Below are 23,100 nucleotides of genomic sequence, written 5' to 3' on the forward strand. Positions count from 1 at the left end.
GCCTGGTTCCTCAAATTCCCAAACAGTTTATTTGAATACTGAGTGAATAGCTAATCTTGTACAAGTTCTGGGGCTTTAACAAGGTAAACGAATGGGTGGGCTGTGAAAGTAAACACTGCATTTCCTCCCAGGCTCACCCTGGCTTCCAAAATTCCTCTCCCTCACTCCTTTCGCTCTCCCCAGCCTTCTAGTTCCCAAGCTTGGTCTCTCGTATCCTGTGAAAGTACTGAAATTGCAAAGGAGACATTTTTAATTATAAGTACTACAGTAATGAATTCAAGTACACTCGTTTATCATAAAGGGCTTTCCCATCTGTCTCTAAAGTATACTTAAAAATGCTGTGTATTTGATAACATTAGCACCAAGCATCTTCTACATGTTAATAACCAGCGTTTTAGATGTTCGCTCCCCCCACCTCAAAAGACCGCACAGTGGTGGTTCCAGAAAGAGCACATTTATCTCTCCGTGTTTGGGAGTGCCTGTGTGGTCTCTTCCTAATTTATTTGCACTCCAATCCTTGGGGATCTCATCGCAATCCCCCTAGGCAAAGGGAGATTAGGGAATAGGACTGTCTGCTTCTCCCCACTCTGACAGAGAAGGGAGAACAACTTCCCCAAGTCCCACAAGTTCTTCTGGCCACTGTACAAATTGTTCTTGAGCATGGAGGGTTTCCAAAAGCCCTAATTAGCAACTCACAGCAAACATTTCTTTGCATTAGCTAATGATCCGGCTGCACTTGTAAGCAAACAGAACCAACATATCTAATCAATGCTGAAAAACCAACCAAATGCCTATTAAACATCTGGATGTAATTTTCTAGTTAGAACAAAATGAAAACATATGCAGGTTCCTTTGATCTTCGTCTTAACAAAGAAATTGTTGATAAAAAAGCATACTGGTCAGTCAATGTGTCATTTTCATAAAGTCTGCTCATTTCTCTTCAAATGCTCCCAGTTTAATTTAGTTGGTTTCCTGCAATCTCTAATTTTACCATATTGTGTGAAACCGCAAGAGATTCTTTGGAAGTGATTTTATTTGAGGTTTTACTGCTGCATGGATCTGCTACTGATTTTTTTTTTCCTTCTCTGCCTTCTTCCCTCCACCTCCACGTCCATCTTGTCCTTTTCTTTGGTAAAGGGGTGGGGGAGAAAAAGATTACAAAGCAATGCTGGGAACAATTCTTCTGGACCTTACATTCTTAGGTTTAAGAAAACTCTCAATTAAAAAAAAAAGAAAAAGAAAACGTGGGGCAGGGTGGCTCACTCCTGTAATCCTGGCACTTTGGGAGGCCAAGGCAGTCGGATCACCTGATGTTAGAAGTTCGAGACCAGACTGGCCAACATGGTGAAACACTGTCTCCACTAAAAATACAAAAATTAGGCGGGCATGGTGGTGCATGCCTGTTATCCCAGCTGCTCAGAAGACTGAGGCACATGAATCGCTTGAACCTGGGAGGTGGAGGTTGCAATGAGCTGAGATCACAACCACTGCACTCCAACCTGGGTGACAGAGAGAGACTCTGACTCAAAAAAAAAAAAAAAAAAAAAAAAAAAAGGAAATGAGAAAATTAGCAATAATTCTCAGCTAAAATGAAGAGAACACAACAAAAGTGGTCTTTTAAAAATTATAATTATTAGCCAGGCGTGGTGGCTCACACCTGTAATCCCAGCACTTTGGGAGGCTGAGGCGGGCAGATCACGAGGTCAGGAGTTCGAGACCAGCCTGGCCAACATGGCAAAAACCCCGTCTGTACTAAAAATACAAAAATAGCCGGGTGTTGTGGCACATGCCTGTAGTCCCAGCTACTGGGGAGGCCGAGGCAAGAGAATCTTGAACCCAAGAGGCAGAGGTTGCAGTGAGCTGAGATGGCGCCATTGCACTTCAGCCTGGGGGACAGAGGGAGACTCAGTCTCCAAAAAAAAAAAAAAAAAATTACAATTATGATTTCAAATAAAAAAGTAATAGATTTAAAAGATGTCTAGTTGCTACAATCAGCATCCATAACTTTTCCTATTTTGTGTAGTATCTGTACTAGATAACATCTAGCTTTTGCAATTACTTAGGCTATTGCTGAGTTGAAAATTTGATAATAAGCAACAAATGAATGGGAATATACCCACATATACATCAAAAGAAAATGAACAAGCTGACAATCTTTGTGTTTCTCTGCAGAGCATAAAAAGGGTACCATGTTTTTCAGAGAAAATTTCCAGTGGAAGCATCATACATTTCACATAAAAACATCATTGACATACGAATGTTAAAGGTAAAGAAGATTACGGTTAACAGGCTTTAAATGGAAGACCAAAATTATAGATTTCATAAGGAGGACTATTTTCTTTTAAACAGGCTGTAGGCAATCTGCACATATATTATTTATTTAAAACATAAGATTAAAGCTACTTGACTGTTTAAACACCATCATTTGTAATGCAGTTTGATGAGAGTTTTGTAGTATAATTATTACAGCATGACAATCATGGAGAAAATATGACCTTGAAAAGGGCAGAGCCTTCTCCCACTCTGACAGACAATGCTCTAAATGGGAAGAAAAGGCTTCAAAAACCAAAACCAACCATTTTTATGCGCACAATTAAAGGCCTTCCAATTTTAAATTCATAATGATCTGTAGATACTAGATACTACATTATAAGGAAATCAGAAGGCCTGGTGTTTTCAAACTCTATTGGCAAGGAAAGACTAGTTAAAAGAGAATTTCCAGTGTTTCCTCATGGCAAACTGGGAATATGGTGAGCAGACACATTGTCTGTGAGTAGATACATTAGGGAACATTTAAAGATGCCTTAGAACTGATTTTGAGGGCAGCGGGGTGGGGAAAGGAGAAGTAGCAACACTTTTGCCCCGTCTCAAAGCATATTTTAGTGGCTCTGTTTAAACTTAATGAGAGTGTGCCAGTTATTCAAGATACAGGCACGTAAAGCCTGGGTAAGCTGCGGAGGAGTATCAGTTGCTCCAGTTGTCACAGCATGTATACAAGCATACTTGTGGCATCCAAGCACTTTCTATCCAGTCCTGGAGCTGATAAGGGATGAACTGGCTGCAGACTGGAATATGTGGCTCGTACATTAGATGATTTCAAGGAAAACAGGTTGCTAAAGGCCTGGGGTCCTATGATTCCAAAAAGTCCTGTATGTCGAGCAAAACTCTCATCATCACCAAATTTAACCAAAGAAAGTGAGGCAGTGCTTTCTTCTTTTTTGTTCTCCATGTTAGCAAAATGAATAATATAGCCGCCTTCCCAACTGTACTTAATGAGAACACCACAAAGCTACAATGCCCAACTTGTTTAAGAATTTACTATGGGAGCCGGGCGCGGTGGCTCAAGCCTGTAATCCCAGCACTTTGGGAGGCCGAGACGGGCGGATCACGAGGTCAGGAGATCAAGACCATCCTGGCTAACACGGTGAAACCCCGTCTCTACTAAAAAATACAAAAAACTAGCCGGGCGAGGTGGCGGGCCCCTGTAGTCCCAGCTACTCGGGAGGCTGAGGCAGGAGAATGGCGTGAACCCGGGAGGCGGAGCTTGCAGTGAGCCGAGATCCGGCCACTGCACTCCAGCCTGGGCGACAGAGCAAGACTCCGTCTCAAAAAAAAAAAAAAAAAAAAAAAAAAAAAAAAGAATTTACTATGGCTTCGTACAGACAGGCTAAAATAGCTTTTTTATTTTTCATTTATAATTGATATTTGGGAGTGATGCAATTATAGATAAATCAATATCATACATATTTTAAAACAACTCCAACAGTGAAAAGTATTATCTAAAACAACTTCTAAAACTATTTCAAGAAAAAGATCTCTGTAAAAGCACATCTTTAAATAAAATGTATGTCTCTTTAAATAAGCTCCTTCCCATAAGTCTCTTGAAAGTAAAATAATGGGAACGTGGGGGTTATTAATACCAAAAACTTAACTAGTTTCCAACATAAGATAAATACTTGTCCAAGATGTGCCCTTATAGAAAAAGTTACCACCGTTTGGCTAAACCAGCATTATTCACTCACTGCTCATGTGGAAGTAGCTCCATTGGACTGTTCTTCAAACAAAAGTATAAATGCAGCAATACTGACGGTTTTCTGCTGTGGGTGTATTTAGAGACATACACAAAAACCGAAGACTCTCAGCATTAATTATACAGCGTGTCTTGATTATTACAATCTCAAAATCCCTTTTAACTCAAGTTCTACTTCATAAGAACCGTAGCCACGTCATTTACCTAACTCTTCCCATTTAGCTCTTCACACAGCTCAGCTCAGGAGTACCACCCAGACTATGGGGGTGGGGTGTGCGGGACAGGTTTTTCAAGTCTCAGTGCTGGTTTATTACATTGTCTCTCTTTGTTCCCAGGAATTGGAAACAGACTCTTGGTCTTGTAGCTGAGAGGCTCCTAAAAACCTCAGCCGCTCCCCTCCTCTCCTAACAGCGAAGTCTGGACTTTTAAGACGAAGACCTGGGATTTCACGCCCCGGGCAAAGCGTCTCATCTGCGGACACGCGTGCCTTGTTCTGGCAGCACCCTGGGAATCCTTCCCGCCAAACGGGGCAGGACGATCTTTTTGAAAAGTGGCTTGAAATCCTGCAATAAAAACCAAATCCTACCACTTTGGGTGCAAAGGAGGTGGGTGGGGTGGGAGGACATCATAGTCGTCTCTGCGGCTGGTGTACCTACGCCAACCGTGCCGTTGCTCATTTACGCATTTCCAACTAAGTGCACAGTCCACTCCCTCTCGTACATCCGTAAAAAGGCAGCTCAAGGAAAAACAAACGTCAGATGTATTTTTGAATGTGGCCTCACTTTCAGAGTAGCATCAAACAAGGGGGTCCAGCACTGAAAAACACATTTGCTCGAATTACCAAAACCCCCCCTCCGCCTCCAATAAGAAACTACGCAGCTAGTCTTTGAGTTACTTTCACTTAGATCTGAGGATTTTCATTAAAGGGAAAAGTGAGCAAGTGGCAGGATTTTTGCTAACTCGAGCCCCCAGCTTCCTCGGCTGCACGCTCGCCAGTCCCTCCCGCTAGCGCGCTCCTGCGCGCTCTCTAGCCAGCCCCACGTTACTTTGATTGACAGCCCAGCCCCGCCGCTCTCCTTCCCACCGACCTTCCCATCTTCAGTGCCAATCTCCGCGAATCGCCTCTTCCCATTGGATGGTTTTGCCGTCCCGCGGCTCCTCCAGGAACAGTTCCTCACCAAGCCCGGGAGGACGCGGCTGGCGGAGGAGGGGCCGGGGTGGGAGGGGAGACCGAGGAGACCGCGGAGAAGGAAGCGAGAGGACGGGGGAGGGAGAACGGCCCGTCCGGCGCTGCGCTGCCATAGGCTCCGGGGAGGCGCGCGTCAGCGCCCCACGTTGGGTGCAGCGCACGCGATTGGCTGATGAGGGCCTCCTGCCCCCCCCCCCACCTCCTGGGCCCACGTCCCCCGCCGGCTCGGAGCTCGCGCCCCCCGCCCGAGCGGGGCTGGGCGGGGCCGGCGCTGGTTAGCTCCGGAGTGTGAAACCGCGTGTTAATGTAACCGGCGCGAGAGGCGCGGGCGGCGGCGGCGGCGGTGGGAGCGGCGGCTGCAGGAGCAGCAGCAGCAGCAGCAGCAGCGGCGGGTACTCTGTGCCCCGCGTCCCGGAGGCAGCCGACTGCGCCACCCTACCCTCGCACGGCCGGGCGGGACCCGCGCCACCAGCCCGGACCTCCGTCGTCCCGCGGCGACCAAAACCCCCGCTAGCCCCACCGCTGTGACTACTCCGGACTCGCCCGCAGAGTTTGCCCGCCGGGGAGGGTGGCCGATTGGCGGAGCGCACTCCTGCTGTTTTCCCCACCATCTCGTGGATGTCGTCCCTCGGGTGGTGAGAGAACTTTGCAGCGGGCTGGAGCGCCCTTTGCGGAGAAGCAGAAGAAGGTAAAGGAAGGAAAGAAAGAAGACCGAGGAAGAAGGGGCTCGGAAGAAGGGTCCAGAGCGGCCGAGCCGGCCGTGCAGGGCTAGTGCGCGCGAGGCGCGGCGCCCTGATGCTCCTCGGGCTCGAGGAGCAGCGGGCAGTTGCTGGACTGCTCTCGGTGGAGTAGCCCCGTCGGTCCCGGAGGGTTTGTGCAACGGCTGAGAACACCGAGTGTTGGTCGCACGGGGCGTGCCGAGTCGCCTCCCGGCGCGCCCTCCGCACTTTCCCCGCCTCGTCATCCCTCGCTTCCCGGCCAGGAGCCTCCGCCGCTTCCTCAACCTCGCTCCCCTTTGCGTCCCGGGAGCCTGCGAGCACCTGGCCGAAGGCGCAGCCGAGTCTTGCGGGAGTCGCCCCGAAAGCGTCGGGTTTGTTTGTGTGGGGTTAGCGGGGGCCGCCTCGCCACCTGCATCTCGCCCGCCGCCGCCTCGGGGAAAACCCGAAGAGGAGGCGGACCAGGAGAAGAGCAAAGAAAAGCAGCCCGTCTGGATTTGTTTGCCCAGGACTGGCGCCGCGCACGCGGATCGCCGAGGGGAGTGCGGTCGGAGTCACCGCGCCCCCGCCTCCCCGCCCCGGCGGCTGAGGCCGGGGGGTTGGAGCGCTGCCCCCGCGCACAGTCCCCGAGCGCCCGGCGTCTCCGCGCAGGTTCTCGAAGCAGCTGGGCCTGGGGCGCCCACCAATGTGGCCCTGAGGGCCGGAGCCCGCACCGACGGGAGCGGGAGCAGGAGCAGCTGGGGGCGCCGAGTGGCCGGTGCGCCCGGCCGAGCGCGCCTGCGTGCGTGGCCAGCGCGCTCCCCGCTTCTGCCTGGCTTCCCGGCTTAATTTTCCTCGGCGGGATTAAAGTTGGAAATTGACCGGAGAATTGAGTTGCCGGGGAACAGAGCCCCGGCCGCCGCCAGAGCGATGTTCCCGCAGAGCCGGCACCCGGTGAGGCGCGGCTGGGTGGTGGGGGAGCAGGAGCGTTGGAGAGGCGCTTCTCCCGGGCGGTAGGGAGACGGGTGGCTTCGGCGGCCCGGCGGACCCTCTCGCCCTCCGCGGCATAAGGCTGGGGAGGTCTGGGGCCCTCTCCTCTTGGGGTGGGGAGTGGGCTGAAACTCTGAATTTTCTCCCTCCCTTTGGGCTCCTTCCTACTTGACGTCTATACTGAGCGGATAGGGGCGCTGGGGAAGGCTGGGGTTTCTCTCCTGTAGCCATATCCCCCCAACCTTCCCCAAGGGGGGCAGGGCGCCCCCCCTTTGTTTCTCGTCTCGCCTATTTACATGTCAATGCGGCCCCGGTTCCGGTGCGTCTGGAGGTGGCCCTGGCGACTCTGGGAATGGGGAGCGTAAAGGAGTTGTTTTTCTCTTCTGGTCCTCCGGGTCATTATCGCCCCCGTGGGGGAAGGGGCGGCGACACCGACAATCTGGCCTGGTCTAACCGGGCCGCCGGGGAGCCCCCTTCCCTTTGGCCTGGTGACCCGGGCGCACTTAACGCGATCCGCCCTGGAGACTGGGAAGAGCTTCCGAGCCTCTTTAGAAGCCGGGGCCCGGGGAGGGTCCACTTTACCCCTCCCCCAAGTGAAGGGCAAACTCGAGTTTGGGGCCTCATTTTCAGCCACTTCTAACTTTATTTTTTGTTTATGTCCCACCCGTTCTTTCCTTCTCTGACTTACTGCTTTATTCATCCGCCCGCATTCCCGTCCCTCGGTCCCCCTCGCTGGTCGCCCCCAGACGCCGCACCAGGCTGCAGGCCAGCCCTTCAAGTTCACTATCCCGGAGTCCCTGGACCGGATTAAAGAGGAATTCCAGTTCCTGCAGGCGCAGTATCACAGGTGCGTGTCTGGCCGCTCCAGGCGAGTGGTCGCGGGCGTCCCCGTGCCCCTTATCGCCCAGCCGGGTGGCGGCGGCGCCTGTACTTAGTTCTTGCGTCCAGGCGGTGGCGTGTGGAGTCTCAGTTAAGACCTGTCATTCAAGTTACCCCCTTTCCTGGTTCTTCCCGGGCCGCCTCTTCTCTTGTCTCCTCCTCCTCCCATTGTTTCCCTTTTGCTGGTTTGCTGCTGTTCCAGGGAGTCCTTTTTCGTGTCTGTAGAAGTTGCATGAGAATCGTCAATATTTGCGCTTCATGTATTTATTTTTCAACAGACTGAGTTGAAACGTTGGTTCAATCGATGTCTCAGTCCTGGAGTGTGGGTTCAGGGAAGCAAAGCCATGTTGAAATCGCTGTTTGCCATACTAGAAAATTGGGTTTTTGAGGCAAAGTTCATTAAAGAAGGCTAGATGCTTTTAACATTGCCCATCATTGGCGATGGTGAGGGAGGTGGGTATAATAGTGTGCAGAAGAAAGCTCACCTGCTTTGGCGTCATTTCAGGTTGGTTTGGGTAGGATGGGAGAGTGGAGTCACATTTATATCCATCTCAGCCTCAGTTTCTCTGAGTAATGAGGCTTGCCTCCAAAGGACTTACACATTTTTGTAAGATACTCTGCCAATAGTGAACTTCCCAGAAAGGTTAGTTTCTTTCCCTTGCTCCTATGAAGTTTTACCTGATTCTAACTCAGAAATAACTGTATTGACATTTTTTGGTTTTGTCATGCTTGAGAAAAAGCACACAGATGAGGCGAAGTGGCTTGGGTGTGAATTTTCTTACTTTGTCAGGGGCTTTCTGATTATTGACCTTTTGTCTACTTGTAGATAATATCTCTGCAGCTTGAGGCATACTTGCACACACCGTGTTTACCCAGCAGGGAGAACTTCAACCCACTTTATTGCAGTAGCTACTTGACATATTTTGGCAGGGATTTAAAAACCAAAGGTTTTGAAAGGGACTAGCAATTGTAGGAGTAACTTAACAGATAGGATTTTCAAACCTAGAGACCGTTTGAGTTGGCAAAGATGGCACAGTCTATGCGTAAGAGTGAAGATTGTGCAAGGGCCGGATTTTGGTGGAGTCCAGAGAAACTGATGCAGGAAGGTAGGGAGCAGATGACCATGAGGAGGAATCAGTTAGAGGTTCTGACAGATTTTTTGCATTCTTGTCATCTAACCAGATAGGCCTCAAGAAGAATGGTAGCTGAATGGACACCTTGTATTGTTCACATTATTCCTTTTCCCTATTAAATGCAAGGACAAAGCTTTTGGGTGTTTACCTAGATAGTTTATGGCTTTTCCAAATTGGTCTGTGTTTTTACTTGAAGTGCAAATATGTGAGGCAGATGTTAAAACAAGTGACATAATGTTTACATTAAGTTGCCTGTTTTGTTTTCATAGCCTTAAATTGGAATGTGAGAAACTGGCAAGTGAAAAGACAGAAATGCAGAGGCACTATGTGATGGTAGGTATCAAAGAGTCGACTTTTTCCCTTTTCGTATGATATTAGCAAACGTGTTAGCAGAGTATAAAAAACGTGAGTTAATGAAATGCTTGATTCTTTTTTCTCTTTACAGTATTACGAAATGTCATATGGATTAAACATTGAAATGCATAAACAGGTAAGCTTTAGTTGAACTTCAAGCTGAAATGAGAAATCAGTTCGTATGATTTTATAATACTGGCTTTGTTCTCAGTAGTGGGCTCTAGGAGTGGGGGTTTGTATGCTATTTTTCTGCCTTGGTTTCCTGTCCTGTGGATTGATGGCAGTATTCTGCAGCAAGAGTTGCTTCCTGATAATTACGAGTGTTTAAATGACTAGGAGAAAGAGAGGTGTTTTGGAAATATAAACTAGCCTGTTTATTGGCAGATAGGAATTGAGACTTGAGTTTACTTTTCCACCTGTATAGATTTATCCTCTTGAAAGGGCTGGGTATCTTACAGAGTTGTTGGAGTTTAGAATAGTTAATGTTTTTGTGCTGTTCTGCAAGGATGTGTGGACCTGTAGGGGGAAAGAAGGGTATTCAGGAGTTTCTTTAATCATAGTAAACAAGGTATATGACTATCTGTGGAGTATTCCTTATGCTTTGGGTCTGCTCGAAGCAACAGTCAGGATTAGTGGCTTATTAGCAAACAAATTTTTGAAAAATTTCTCAGTTGTTGCAGGTTTGGATGTGAAAAAAGCATCTTTTTATGGCCAGAGCATATGTTGGGAGTTGCTTCAGTCCTAGTGGTTTTAAAAGCATGAAAAGATTAGTGACTGGAAAGCTCTAGCAATGACTATGAGTTTGCAAGTTCCCATAAAATTCACACTTATGGCTACTATAATGGTGTATAAAAAGAGTATTGAGCTGGAACAAGGCACTAAGGACCTCATAAGAGAAGAAAAGCTAAATGATTGCTCAGCCCAAAGGACCCTCGATTGAGTAGTCATTGTCTGCCAAAGAAAGCATTAATGGCAGGGTGTAAGTATTCTGGAGATATGCTGACATTCACTTTTTCATCAAGACGCTGGTACAATAAGTCTTTTAGAAATCGATTGCCTCTTAAAAAATTATCATCAGATGAAGTTGCACAGTTGGACACATTTCAAAGTGCAACAATACAATTCTTACTTGATGTATATGTGCTATTTCATCTCAAACCCTTGTTTCATTAAATTAAAGAGCATGGCTGACCGGCTGGGGCACAGTGGAGAAATTGATTAGTTCAGCCTTCAGATCTTCCTTATATTCAAAGACTTTCATTAAGCAAGTGTGTTTCAGAGTTGAATTCTGCTTTTGTAACTCTGCACTCTTTGATTTTTAATTCATCATAGATTTCATAATGTTAAGTTATCATCGTGTACATTAGATCTGTTCTCAGATATGTGTTTGGAAAGAGATTGTGATGTTCAGGGCCTTTTATTAGTAATGTAATTGGGCCTTTTAAAAATGCAGATTTTACTATGATTTGCAAAGTTGGTAGCCTACTTTATGTTGGGTTTGTGCCTTTGTTTTTGTGTGTTTCTCAATGGCTAGTGCCTTATTCAGGCACTTGTAACTTGTTGATAGTAAATGGGCTAGAAGATCTATGGCTAACGTCTATCATCATTTAAGTGAATTATGCAAATAAACTTGGCCTAGGCTGTTTAATTTTTTTTTTTAATTACTCTGAAGGGCACTTTTTTTTTGGATAACACATTATGGAAGAGTAAGAGGAGACTGAGCTTTTTCTTAAATCCGTGAACTCAAAGGATTTAATAACCTCATTGACTCTTTTACAAGGAAACACCCCCTCGGTGTGATGCTATATGCTGGTGCTGGGTTTATTGGAGGAGCTAAAAGAGGTGTGTAATTCTTCTGGGTTCCTGTAGGTTATGTGGCAGGATGACCTCTTCTTTATCATGTAGGGAGAAGGGGTGAAGTGGGTCAGAAGCACCATGGTGTGAGAATAGTTTTCTAATGAGTTTCTATACAGCGTGAGGCATTTGTGGGTATATGCTGTCCGTCCGTGAGCCTGTATGCATTAATAATATGCTGTGTATAATTGGCTTAGCAATTTGAAAAACGTGAAAAGCTGAGAGACACCATGTTCCTCATAGTAGGGTATTGAGCCCCCTGAAATTTAGTTGATATTGGAAATGCTGACAGACCCTTAACTCGAGTGGTGTGCAAAGTAGTGCTATAATTCAGTTTAAAGTGGCCTTACATTTGAAAAACATCCTTCTGAATGTCACACATTAATAATAAGTTCTGAGGAGGCATTTGGTGCAGCTAGTAATCATAATTCTTATTAAAACTGGTGACGTCTGGCCCCCAGGGTGTAGCCAGGCTCAAATTGATGCTTTTTGCTGCCTGATCACCAGCATGGCCTAAGTGCTCATTATATTGTAGAGAGGGCCTTTGGAGCTCTCATTAGATTTGACAGGAATTCTCTCTAGGGGGAAACTGGGCATTAGCGAGACTCCTGACAGGCTGAAATTATTCCTGCTTTATGGCTTATAACCAAATGCTAGCGAGGCATCATCAGGGGACACAAAAAATTGTCATTTCTGACAACATCTTTGTTACTGAAAAAAAAAAAAAAAAAGCAGTGAAGGGGAAACTTTCTGTACAGAGAGCTTTAATGCTGTTAAGATTTGTCTCCAGTGTGACGATCGCTCTCCCTTCCCACCTTTCAACGGGTTTGTCGAAGGAGTGAGTTCTAGAGATTTCAGTGTCAAATCTCACTGCTGACTTTCCCGTCTGGAAGTTTTAAAGTGAAAGTGCATCCAAATCAAGAATGGTATAATTGTGGTTTCCTTCCCTGGTGTGGTGCCCACAGCCCGTGTTTACGTTGTGTCAACACTTCCTGATAAGCCTTCCCCTTAACTTTCTCTGCTCCCATTTGTGGCGGGTTACCGAAAAGGCACTGAAACAGGAATGGTAATAGATACTTAAATCTTTTATGGTAGCACTAAGAATATTTTTTTCTTAGAGCCTTTTATAGATCCCTGCCTGCCTGTCTTTATCTGTGTGGATGGTAAACTCTGGATATCGCTATACAGTAGAGGTAGACAGTGTCTCCTGAAAAATTGAGGCAGTTCTGATACCATCAGAGTATTAGGGTGCATTAAAAAACAACTAGTTGTTGTGAGCCTGGTGGTTTGCTTAGCTATGCCTAGTGTGTGTGGTGGCGTGATCTTTAAATGTTTTTATCTGTCATATGGCTTGATATTACCTCATTTGATATTTTTGGGAACAAGATGTACTGTAAATGCACACATAAGCCTTATTTTAGCCCACTCGTGTATCTCTTCAGCATGCTGATGAAGCCATGCTATAAATTGTCATTGGTGGCTTTAATTTGCACAGTAATGAACAGTTTTCAATGTGATTTGTCTTCTGTGACCTCCATAGGCATCCTCCGGCGTGGATTGGGCAGGTGTTTTGCTCTACCCACAGCTGTGGGCATGTGTTCAAAGTCTGGGACTTGCTCAAGGCCAAGCATCTATTGAAACTTGAGTTGGGTTGCCTCCTCCAGGGTTGTCTGTGCTGCTTCTTCCTTTTTTTTTTTGAGACGGAGTCTAGCTCTGTCCCCCAGGCTGGAGTGCAGTGGTGCGATCTCTGCTTACTGCAACTTTTGCTTCCTGGGTTCAAGCGATTCTTGTGCCTCAGCCTCCCAAGTAGCTGGGATTACAGGTGCTCGCTACCATGCCCGGCTAACTTTTTTTATTTTTTATTTTTTTATTTTTAGTAGAGTGAGGGTTTCACCATGTTGGCCAGGCTGGTTTCGAACTCCTGACCTCAAGTGATCCACCCGCCTTGACCTCCCAAAGTGCTAGGATTATAGGCATAAGCCACCACACGTGGCCTGTCTGTGCTTCTTCCTGTCCCCTCATGCTGCCATCGGCAAGATGAGGTGGACCATGTCTCCCTAGTGCCTGCCTCTTCAGTTCTCAGTCTTTGTGCTGATCAACTTCATGATTTATAAGACATGTCAGGGCTGGATGTATGTTCTAAAAGTTAGGAAAATCAGCAGTGCTGCTGACTGGTCTTTTCGGGGAGAGGAGGGTTACAGGCCATGGGTAGGTAAAAAGTTGTATCCTACTGAGCAGTACTGGCCTCGGGTTAAAGTACGTTGAAGAAGAAACAAGTCAGGAATCCTGGTGGAGGCACAGTGATGGGGAGGGAGTTTGCTCAGTCACTCTGTGCCTGGGTTCTGAAGAGTGGGCAGAGTGAGAGCATTGGGCTCTCCAGGATGGTGAAGTTTGTTTTTGTTTTTGTTTTGAGACAGAGTCTTACTCTGTTGCCTAGGCTGGAGTATGGTGGCCCAATCTTGGCTCACTGCAACCTCCGCCTCCCAGGTTCAAGCGATTCTCCTGCCTCAGCCTCACGAGTAGTTGGGATTATAGGAGTCCACCATCACACCTGGCTAATTTTTGTATTTTTAGGAGAGACCGGGTTTCACTATGTTGGCTAGGCTGGTTTCGAACTCCTGACCTCAAAGTGATCTGCCCGCCTTGGCTTCGCAAAGTACTGAGATTACAGGCGTGAACCACTGTGCCCGTCTGATGGTGAAGCATTTAGAAATAAATGAAAGGATTAGCTCTTGAAGAAAGGATGATATATTCTGCAATCCTGGTTTGGGAAGGGGAAAGAGCTCCATGTGATATTTCAGTAAGCAACGTCTCAGGCCATGTAAATTTTGGAGTGAAACTGCTTTTACAGTTTTGATGTGTGCTTTAAAATTTCTCTTAGAATAATGCGTTGTTCTTTAGTGGGTTTTTAAAAAAGTATTTAGATGGGACTGTTAGGGACTCAACTGTGGGATATTTCCTTAGATGTGATTCTTTTACTCTTTGCAAATTTTACCTTAGTGGTTTTTTTTTTTTTTAAACCACGTGTGTTTTTGTCTAATAGTTTCTCACTTTGAGATTTCTTTTCCCCCTAAGTCAACATCTCACACAGGGAAATGACTAGAGTATAGACACTTAGAGTTAAGCTCCAGCAGGTGTTAATAACCTTGTTATACAAAGAGGGTAGCTGTCATCAAGATTGGAGTGGTCCCTAACTTCATTAGCCAGGCCTGTTCTTTGCAAGCATAAGTTAAAAGAGATAAAGCTCTCTGTGCATTTAGAGCCTAGATTCCGAGGTGCAAGATAAGCCTTTGTTTCTTATCAGCCAACAGGACTGATCTCTCACCTCTCAAACAGCTTCCCCACCCTTCAGCAGCGGCTGGTTTTTGTCCTGGACTTGGCACTGGAGTAAGGCAAGGGAGGCCCTGGGCATGGATTTTAAGAGGGCACCATCAGAAAACAGTTATCATGATCAATATTTTGAAAATTCAAACTGAATGCCCCCCAAATCTTCAAGGAACAAAATATCCAAATTTTGTGTAAGAGCAGGATCCAACAGTGGGGGTTGGGAGTAGGATGAGGAAAGGAGGTAGAGTCAGGCCATTGCAGGGCCACAGCGCCTCCCTTGCCTCCCCGTCTTTCTGCCTTTGGTTACCTGTCTTGTGGGGAGTGGCCATGAACTGTAGGCTCCGACTTGGTTCCGTTGTAGTTCATTGAAGTCATTTAACTGGGGATTTCCATTAGGGACTGGGCAAGTCGTGAACATGTTCCCTGGCTTCAGTTCCCCTCTCTGTGTAATGAGGGTTAGATTAGACAGAAGTCTGTCTGTTCCGTTCCCTCACATGGTGGGAGCCATCCCAGCATACAGCCGCAGAACCCAGCACCTCGTGAGTGCAAATTGAGGAGCGTCCTTCGCCAGAGGGCTTAAGATGTTCTCCCAAATAGTGTTTATTAAGAAACAGAAAGAAAATCTGCTTCTTTAGTAAATATTTAAATAAATCATCTTGAGTGGTAGTTAAACTAAAAATATATTCAGTTACTAGCTCATGGAACCATTTTAAGTTTCCATGGATCTGAGTCTTTGCTGTTTTATTATTAAACCTTTTGTGGTCTCCAGAAGTGGATTAAATGGGAGGAAACTGAGAAACTTACTGGCTTTCCTCAAAGCTTTGATTGATTCAGTTTCCTACTCCCTGTTGCTTATTGTTGCCTCTGATTTTTAAAAATGGAAATTCTCACAACTAGTACCTTTACTGCAGGGTCTTTAGTATAGTGGTTTTTAAGTAAATTTCAGACAGCTGTTTTTGTCGGTGGGCTTATTTGACAAAATTAGGCATTTGTACCTTCAAAGTACTCCTCACCAGCGGATTGTTCTGTGAAATCGGTGTGGTGTTTTAAGTGGAGCTAGTGTGCACAGGTGTGGCCAGGGGGAGAGAGGTTTTCTGATTTTTTTTTTTCCCCCCTGAGGTGTGGTTTGATCTGAAAAATGAGATAAATTTGCACTGAAATTTTAACATAAATTAGGATATTCATGTATTGCCATTCACTTGATTTAACACAAGTATGATTTCTAAAATGGTTTGCAAAGGAATGATTTCAGAATTGCTCCTTGTATTTCTTCCTGAGCAGGGTCCCCAAGGGAAAAAAAAAGAAAAACATGGAAGAAAAATTTTTTGAATTAACTGTTTGTTGACTACCCAGTCACCATAATATTTTTTAATGAAAATCCAGGAAGTGTTGATACATGATTTTATTGAATAACCTGTGATTTAGCAAAATTACATGTTTCATTATTTAACATTTAGGTTTTTTCCTTTTTTTTTTTTTTTTTTTAAATGGAGACAGAGTCTTACTCTGTCACCCAGACTGGAGTACAGTGGCACGATCTCGGTTTACTGCAGCCTCTGCCTCCTGGGTTCAAGTGATTCTCCTGCCTCAGCCTCTGGAGTAGCTGGGATTACAGGCGTACATTACCATACCTGGTTAATTTTTTTTAAAATTATTTTTTGGTAGAGATGGGGTTTCGCCATGTTGTCCAGGCTAGTTTCAAACTCCTGGCCTCAAGTGATCCACCTTCCTCAGCCTCCCAAAGTGTTGGAATTACGGGTGTTAGACACCAGTCCCAGCCCCTAATTTTTTTTTTTTCCCTTTGAGATCTTGCTCTGTCGTCCAGGTTGGAGTGCAGTGACTCGATCTCGGCTCACTGCAACCTCCACCTCCCTGAGTAGCCGGGATTACAGGTGTGTGGGTTCAAGCGATTCCCTTGTGTCAGACTTCCAAGTAGCCGGGGTTACAGGCGCATGCCCCCATACCCAGCTAATTTTTGTATTTTTTTTAAGTATAGACGGAGTTTTGCCATGTTGACCAGGCTGGTCTTGAACTCGTGGTCTCAAGTGAGCCACCTGCCTCAGCCTCCCAAATGCTGGAATTAACAGGCGTGAGCCACTGCTCCCAGCCCCTAAGTTTTTAGTAATTACTAAGTTGCAGGCCAGGCACGATGGCTCATGCCTATAATCCCAGCTCAAGAGGATCACTTGAGCCCAGGAGTTAGAGACCAGCCTGGCCAACATAGCGAGACCCTCTCTCTACAGAAAAAGATTAAAAACAAGATTAATTGGGCCTGGTGGTACAGACCTATAGTACTAGCTGGTACTAATGCTGAGTGAGGCAGGAGGATCTTTTGATCCCAGGAGTGGGGAGGTTATAGTGAGCTGTGATCACACCTCTGTAGTCTAGACTGGATGACATAAGCAAGACCCTATCTCAGAATACACAATAAATTTTATTCTATTTACCTTCTTTGAAGCAATATAAAAATCATAATGGTGAAAACAATTATTTATCCCCTCCCCTGTAAGCTGCTCTCATTGTAGGTATAAAAAACAGCTGGCCGGGCGCGGTGGCTCAAGCCTGTAATCCCAGCACTTTGGGAGGCCGAGACGGGCGGATCACGAGGTCAGGAGATCGAGACCATCCTGGCTAACATGGTGAAACCCCGTCTCTACTAAAAAGTGCAAAAAACTAGCCGGGCGAGGTGGCGGGCGCCTGTAGTCCCAGCTACTCGGGAGGCTGAGGCAGGAGAATGGCGTAAACCCGGGAGGCGGAGCTTGCAGTGAGCTGAGATCCGGCCACTGCACCCCAGCCTGGGCGACAGAGCGAGACTCCGCCTTAAAAAAAAAACAAAAAAAACAGCTATTTTTTTTTTTTTTTAGTTTCTGTTGTAGTAGTATTTGCTACTTAGTCATTCTTTGACCACAAAATACGTTAGCAGAAAAAGGGTAGGATACAAGTCACTTTTGGTATAAGGAAAAAGCTGGGAGGAAAAAACAAATTCTGAAAATTCTGTCCTCTGAATTAACTTTTTCATCTTCCAAATAGAGAAAAAACTAGTAAGTGTGCTAGATGTACACCACTGTACACTGGAAGGGATAGAGTTGTATATATAGCTTGCTCATCATCCCTGAAATCTATTCCCAGTGTACTGATGGATATTTGTTTTCCATTAGATGAAGTGGAATCAGTCTTTGAGAATGTAGGTGTGTTTGAACTTGCACGTCCAAATCTTGCAGTTTGTCAAACTGCTGAAATACATGTACCATGAGACTGGGTTTGGTATTAGCACCATGACTGATCTAAGTTGGTTACTAGTCTACGATACTAGTCTAGGTATATGTACAACCTCTTGGTAAAAAGCTTGAGTGCATTTACCTGAGTTGCTTACTTTTTTTTTTGAGATGGAGTCTCGCTCTGTCGCCCAGGCTGGAGTGCAGTGGCGCCATGTCGGCTCACTGCAAGCTCCGCCTCCTGGGTTCACACCATTCTCCTGCCTCAGCCTCCCCAGTAGCTATGACTATAGGCGCCTGTCACCAGGCTGGCTAATTTTTTTGTGTTTTTAGTAGAGACGGGGTTTCACCATGTTAGCCAAGATGGTCTCGATCTCCTGACCTCATGGTCCGCCCGCCTCGGCCTCCCAAAGTGCTGGGATTACAGGCGTGAGCCACCACGTCCAGCCTGAGTAGTTTCCTTTATATTTGTAAGGTCTTTTTTTTTTTTGGCGGGTGGGGGGGACAAGAGTCTTGTTCTGTCTCCCAGGCTGTGAGTGCAGTGGTGCAATCTCCACTCACTACAACTTCTGCTCCCAGGTTCAAGCTATTCTCCTACCTCAGCCTCTCGAGTAGCTGGCACTACAGGCAGCCCGCCACCACACCCAGCTAATTGTTATATTTTGGTGGGGGCGAGGGGGCGGGTTTCTCCATGTTGTCCAGGCTGGTCTCGAACTCCTGGCTTTCTAGGATCCTCCAAAGTGATCTGCCCACTTTAGCCTCCCAAAGTGTTGGGATTATAGGCATGAGCCACCACACCTGGCCATATTTGTGTTATGTACATACATTGTTGTATTACAGTATTGTATACATTTAAAATAAATGGACATTTTAAACAGTGGTAAAATGAAGTGTTCCTATTCTCAGTGCACATTCCATTGGCTTGCCCAATGTCCCCACTGCTCAGAGACTGCTGGCCCACATGTCAAACCTGGCTGCACGCTGGGAACTCCAGCCCTGGAAAGGGAGCATCTTAAAGATAGCAGATGCGAATTGTCTTCAGGGTCTTGGGATTACATCCATCCTATCCTGCATGTGTGTTCTTTTAAATTTTGACTTTCCCCTCTGATGACCTCTTTGTGCCTCACAGCCTGCTGTGTCTGCCCCTGAGTACTTTCCCTTCCCGTCTTGGCCACTGCCTCTTTCTCTTCCTGCATTTCCTTTTATCCTGCCAAACAGGTCTTTTCTTGCCGAAAGTATGTTTTGAGTTTTCCTGTTTTCTTTATAAAAAGTCCAGGCCTTTCTATCAACCTTCACATGGCCTTCCTCAGTCTCCTTCAAGTCCCAGTTCAAACACCACCACCTGTTTACTTCAAGGCGGCCAGGGACTGCCCAGTGGCAGGCTGTCACAGCACTTGTTTTGCTCAGTGTCCTTTAACAATGATTTTTCATGTGCTTCTTTGCTTACTCCGACTAGGCTGCAGTCTGCTTGAAGCTGAGTTAGAGACTTCCATCTACCCTTCCCAATGAGTTATATGGAGTAGGCATTGATTATATTGTGTTTTGGGTACTCCTTATGTGTACTGGTACTTGTACCCATTTTGGACCTTGAACATTTGGAAATCAGGTGAAAGCTACTTCGCAAGAAAAGTTTGCACACATTTTTACACACAAATACCCAGGATAGCTTTGCCCAACAATTTTGGCTGTTTGTGTGCATCTCAGGATCCTTCAGCAAGTCCATGGAATTCAGATTAAAAACTCAAATCAAGAAAACTAGTGTGGGTCCGCCTGGCGTGGTGGCTCACGTCTGTAATCCCAGCACTTTGGGAGGCCGAGGCGGGCGGATCACGAGGTCAGGAGATCGAGACCATCCTGGCCAACATGGTGAAACTCCATCTCTACTAAAAATATGAAAATTAGCTGGGCGTGGTGGTGGGCACCTGTCATCCCAGGTGCTTAGGAGGCTGAGGCAGGAAAATCACTTGAACCAGGGAGTCGGAGGTTGTGGTGAGCTGAGATTGCGCCAACTGCACTCCAGCCTGGCGACAGTGCGAGACTCCGTCTCAAAAAAAAAAAAAAAAAAAAGAAAAAAGAAAACTAGTGTGAGTGCTTATGCTAAAATTAAAAATGAAATCTGTTCAGTTCTAATAACCTAATTTAACCAATTTTGCTCAGTTTTTCTTTTGGAAGAGTGATCTGCAGTCAATAACCACTGCGACTTCTTAGGGAGGAGTTTTATTATAGTAATATGTTTGGGTTTGGACTAAAAAAGAGAGATAAACAAAACTAGCATGTTGCTGGGGTCTAGGTTTGGTGTGAATTGAGCATGTTGCAGGCATTACTGTCGCTGGAACTGCAGCTGCCAATAGAGTGTAGACGAATTGCATTACAAACTTCTTTCAAGGCATTAAACTTGACTTGTCACCAGATTTCTTAGTAATAATGAGTATAACCATTGATTATTTACTTAAAGTCTTTACGTAGTATCTTCCATTCTCCCAAACATTTTATTATGAAAAATTTCAAATTACAGAATAAAAGAAATACACAGCATACCCATATTATACCCACCTGTATTATACCTGGAGTCTATAAATTAAAATTTTGTAATATCTACCTGTCATATAGCTTCCATAGGCTCCTCCTTCCCCAAACATCAATAAATAAATTAGTAATATGGTGAACTTGGAAGGGCTTGCTCTAGAGGATCAGGCCTTTCTTTAGCTACCGACCTCGGTTTAGACTGATAACATGAAGCAGGGATTTCCATGTACTTTTTAAAAAATTAATTAATTAATTAATTAATTTATTTCAGTAGAGATGAGGTCTCACTGTGTTGCCCAGGATGGTCTCAAGTTCACCTGTTTTTGTAAGGTTTTCCTCCTAGACATGCCCTTTGTGCTTTTGGTGTGGTTGTATTAGATGATCCACCGTTACATGGTTTTTAGGTGCTCTCTTTCTCAACTGTCACTTGAGATTTTATTTAACACAGAAAAGCTGGACTCCCCTTACCAAGTCCCCTCCTCTCTTCGTTCCTTCTGACCCCTTAATGAAACTTGACTTATACTTTACCTTTAAGATGTAAGCAGTGTATTTGCTGGGGGAAATATTGTTAGCATCGATAGGTAGGAAAGTAGATATAATTCTGCAGAAGGACTCTGATTTTGAACTTTGTGTGTATGGAATTGTCCTGACGGAGATTTTCAGTTGGCCTCAGCGGCCTTGGGTGGTAAAGGGGTGTAAAGGACCAGAAACAAAACCCCATTGAGGACCCCAGTGTGTGGAGCCAGGCCCTCCAAGGCTATGGCCTTCAGGTTGCTCCTCAGGAGTACAGCCTTTGTTCCCTCTCGGTGCCCTCTTGATGCCTTGAGCAAACAGCGGGTTGGAGCTCCTTATAAGTACGGTGGCCGGCCAGTGTATTGACACGCACAGACACAATAGAAAACTGCATTAGGAGGCAAGCCATTGGGATTTGCAGTAAATATATTACAGAACACAAGTGACTTGCCGATACTGCTTGTTTAGCAGTTTGCAAGGGCAATGGCAGTATGGATTTTTGAATTAGAAGGGAAGGGCTGTTCTTTCTCTGTGTGGGAACATCTAGTTGATGGCTGGGGAGAAAATTGATTTAGGGAACAAAATGCAGCCGCCGTTATTTGTGCCATTTGAAAGGCGTCTATGGATTAGTGAGTGAAAATAAAAAGGTTGCTTTTGGTTTAGGAAAGAGGGTCTTAACATTGATCTGCATCTTGGTCTGGTATGGAGAGAATAAAGGATGGACCACCGGATGGAGAAAGGGCATCCAGTCCCCAGGCAGTCTGCAGCTACAGGTGCACACTCCATTCTCACATAGTTGTCTTTCTCAGCCCTTTGGCTTTCAGAAGTCGACTTTTTGCGTTTATTATTACAGTAAGCTTTTCCAGAATATTAGAGTTGTCATAACCTCATCCATGGAGCTCCCATGTGCCCTAGGCATTGTTCCTCCAGGAGCCCCCTGTCAACCTTCCCAGTCTCCCTTTGTGTGGATACTAATTATTCCACCTTGAAAAAGAGAAAACAGGCAAGTAGGATTAGGGGATGACACCTGCCCCACAGGGTAGTTACCAAGATTAAGTGAGTTACCATATGCAGAAGCAGTTGCGTAGTTTCCTGGCATGGGGGTACTCTCAGGGGTAGCTGTGATCCAAATAGCAGTCCCTTTAAAACTCTACCCCTGCTGTTGGACTTCTAGGTCATGCTTCATCGACACTTCCATTTGTTTTTGCAAACCCAGCTTCCTTCCTACCTCTGAACTGATTTTCCCATTACAGTGTTTTATTTGTTTCTTTCTAAGATCATAAGCATTTATCTTGAGGCTCAAAAGGAGAAAAAAAAAAACTTGTTGGCAGTCTTTTTTTCTTTTTGAGATGAAGTCTCACTCTTGTCCCCCAGGCTGGAGTGCAATGGCACAATCTTGGTTCACTGCAACCTCCACCTCCCAGGTTCAAGCGATTCTCTTGCCTCAGCCTCCGAAGTAGCTGGGATTACAGGTGTGTGCCACCACTCCCAGCTAATTTTTTAATTTTTAGTAAAATCAGGGTTTCATCATGTTGGCCAGGCTGGTCACAAACTCCTGACCTCAAGTGATCTGCCCGCCTCGGCCTCCCAAAGTGCTGGGATTACAGGCGTGAGCCACTGCGCCTGGCCTTGTTGGCAGTCTTTATTGTCTAAGTAAAATGTCTTTCTTTGGCCAACAGCAGAATGTGTCCTTGAAAGACAATAGCTTTAAGTAAGTAATATAACTATCAGTGACAATAAAGTTGTGTTGAGTCTTTTCATTTAAAGGGATGGAAGAACAACAAAGGATTTGGTTCATTCTATCAAAGCAAGTTTTGGCAGAATAAGGAATAGGAGGTATATTTCAGAGTTTTTCTTTCTAATGTAACATGGAAAATCCAACTCTTAGAGAATTTGTCATTTTGAAAACAAGCAGGGTATATGGAGTTAGAAGATCAAGTTGTTGCTTGGTTACAGAAAGGAAAAATTTCATTTCGATGACGGGTATGTACACCTGTGGGGAGTGTGTGCATGTAGTTTTCTTTTTGCTCTGTAAAGTACTGCGTGTAAGTTTTGAGTAGAGTAGTTGTGGTGCTATCTTTCTCTGTCTACTTCATGCGCTTGAGATTTTTGTTGACAGTCAACATTCACAGCTGCTGCTTATGTGCTCATATTTGGGGAAGCAAAAAAAAAAAAGGAAAAAAAATTGTTGAGAGGCCGAGGCGGGAGAATCACTTGAACCTGGGAGGCGGAGGTTGCAGTGAGCTAAGATTGCTCCATCGCACTCCAGCCTGGGCAAAAAGAGTGAAACTCTGTCTCAAAAAAAAAAAAAAAAAAAAAAAAATTATTGCAAGGGAGAAAAGCAGAGCCATTGGGATTGGTCAGACTGGAAGTTTAGGCTGTTTACTCTTCATCC

General features: G+C 45.6%; 1 protein-coding gene and 1 long non-coding RNA gene across 6 annotated transcripts in view; one reads left to right on the plus strand and one right to left on the minus strand.

Annotated features, from left to right (window-relative positions):
* LOC105498737 (uncharacterized) overlaps positions 1–5,438 on the minus strand; it is a 77,705-nt gene extending 72,267 nt beyond the window's left edge. Inside the window, exon 1 of the long non-coding RNA XR_011612396.1 lies at positions 5,119–5,438. This is a non-coding gene — a long non-coding RNA (uncharacterized lncRNA). The remainder of the gene's footprint in view (positions 1–5,118) is intronic.
* Positions 5,439–5,521: 83 nt separating this feature from the next.
* Positions 5,522–23,100, plus strand: part of LOC105498736 (TLE family member 1, transcriptional corepressor) — a 107,959-nt gene continuing 90,380 nt past the window's right edge. For 3 of the 5 annotated variants that reach the window (XM_011771025.3, XM_011771029.3, XM_011771028.3), the window contains exons 1-4: positions 5,974–6,868; positions 7,651–7,751; positions 9,186–9,249; positions 9,362–9,406. In XM_011771025.3, the coding sequence (XP_011769327.1) occupies positions 6,845–6,868; positions 7,651–7,751; positions 9,186–9,249; positions 9,362–9,406 (234 nt within the window). In that variant the 5' untranslated portion in view covers positions 5,974–6,844. Of the gene's footprint in view, positions 6,869–7,650; positions 7,752–9,185; positions 9,250–9,361; positions 9,407–23,100 lie in introns of all 5 variants that reach the window. The other 2 variants (XM_011771023.3, XM_011771026.3) reach the window with 1 other exon arrangement.

Source organism: Macaca nemestrina, chromosome 14, assembly GCF_043159975.1.
Source record: "Macaca nemestrina isolate mMacNem1 chromosome 14, mMacNem.hap1, whole genome shotgun sequence".
Taxonomy (NCBI): Eukaryota; Metazoa; Chordata; class Mammalia; order Primates; family Cercopithecidae; genus Macaca; species Macaca nemestrina.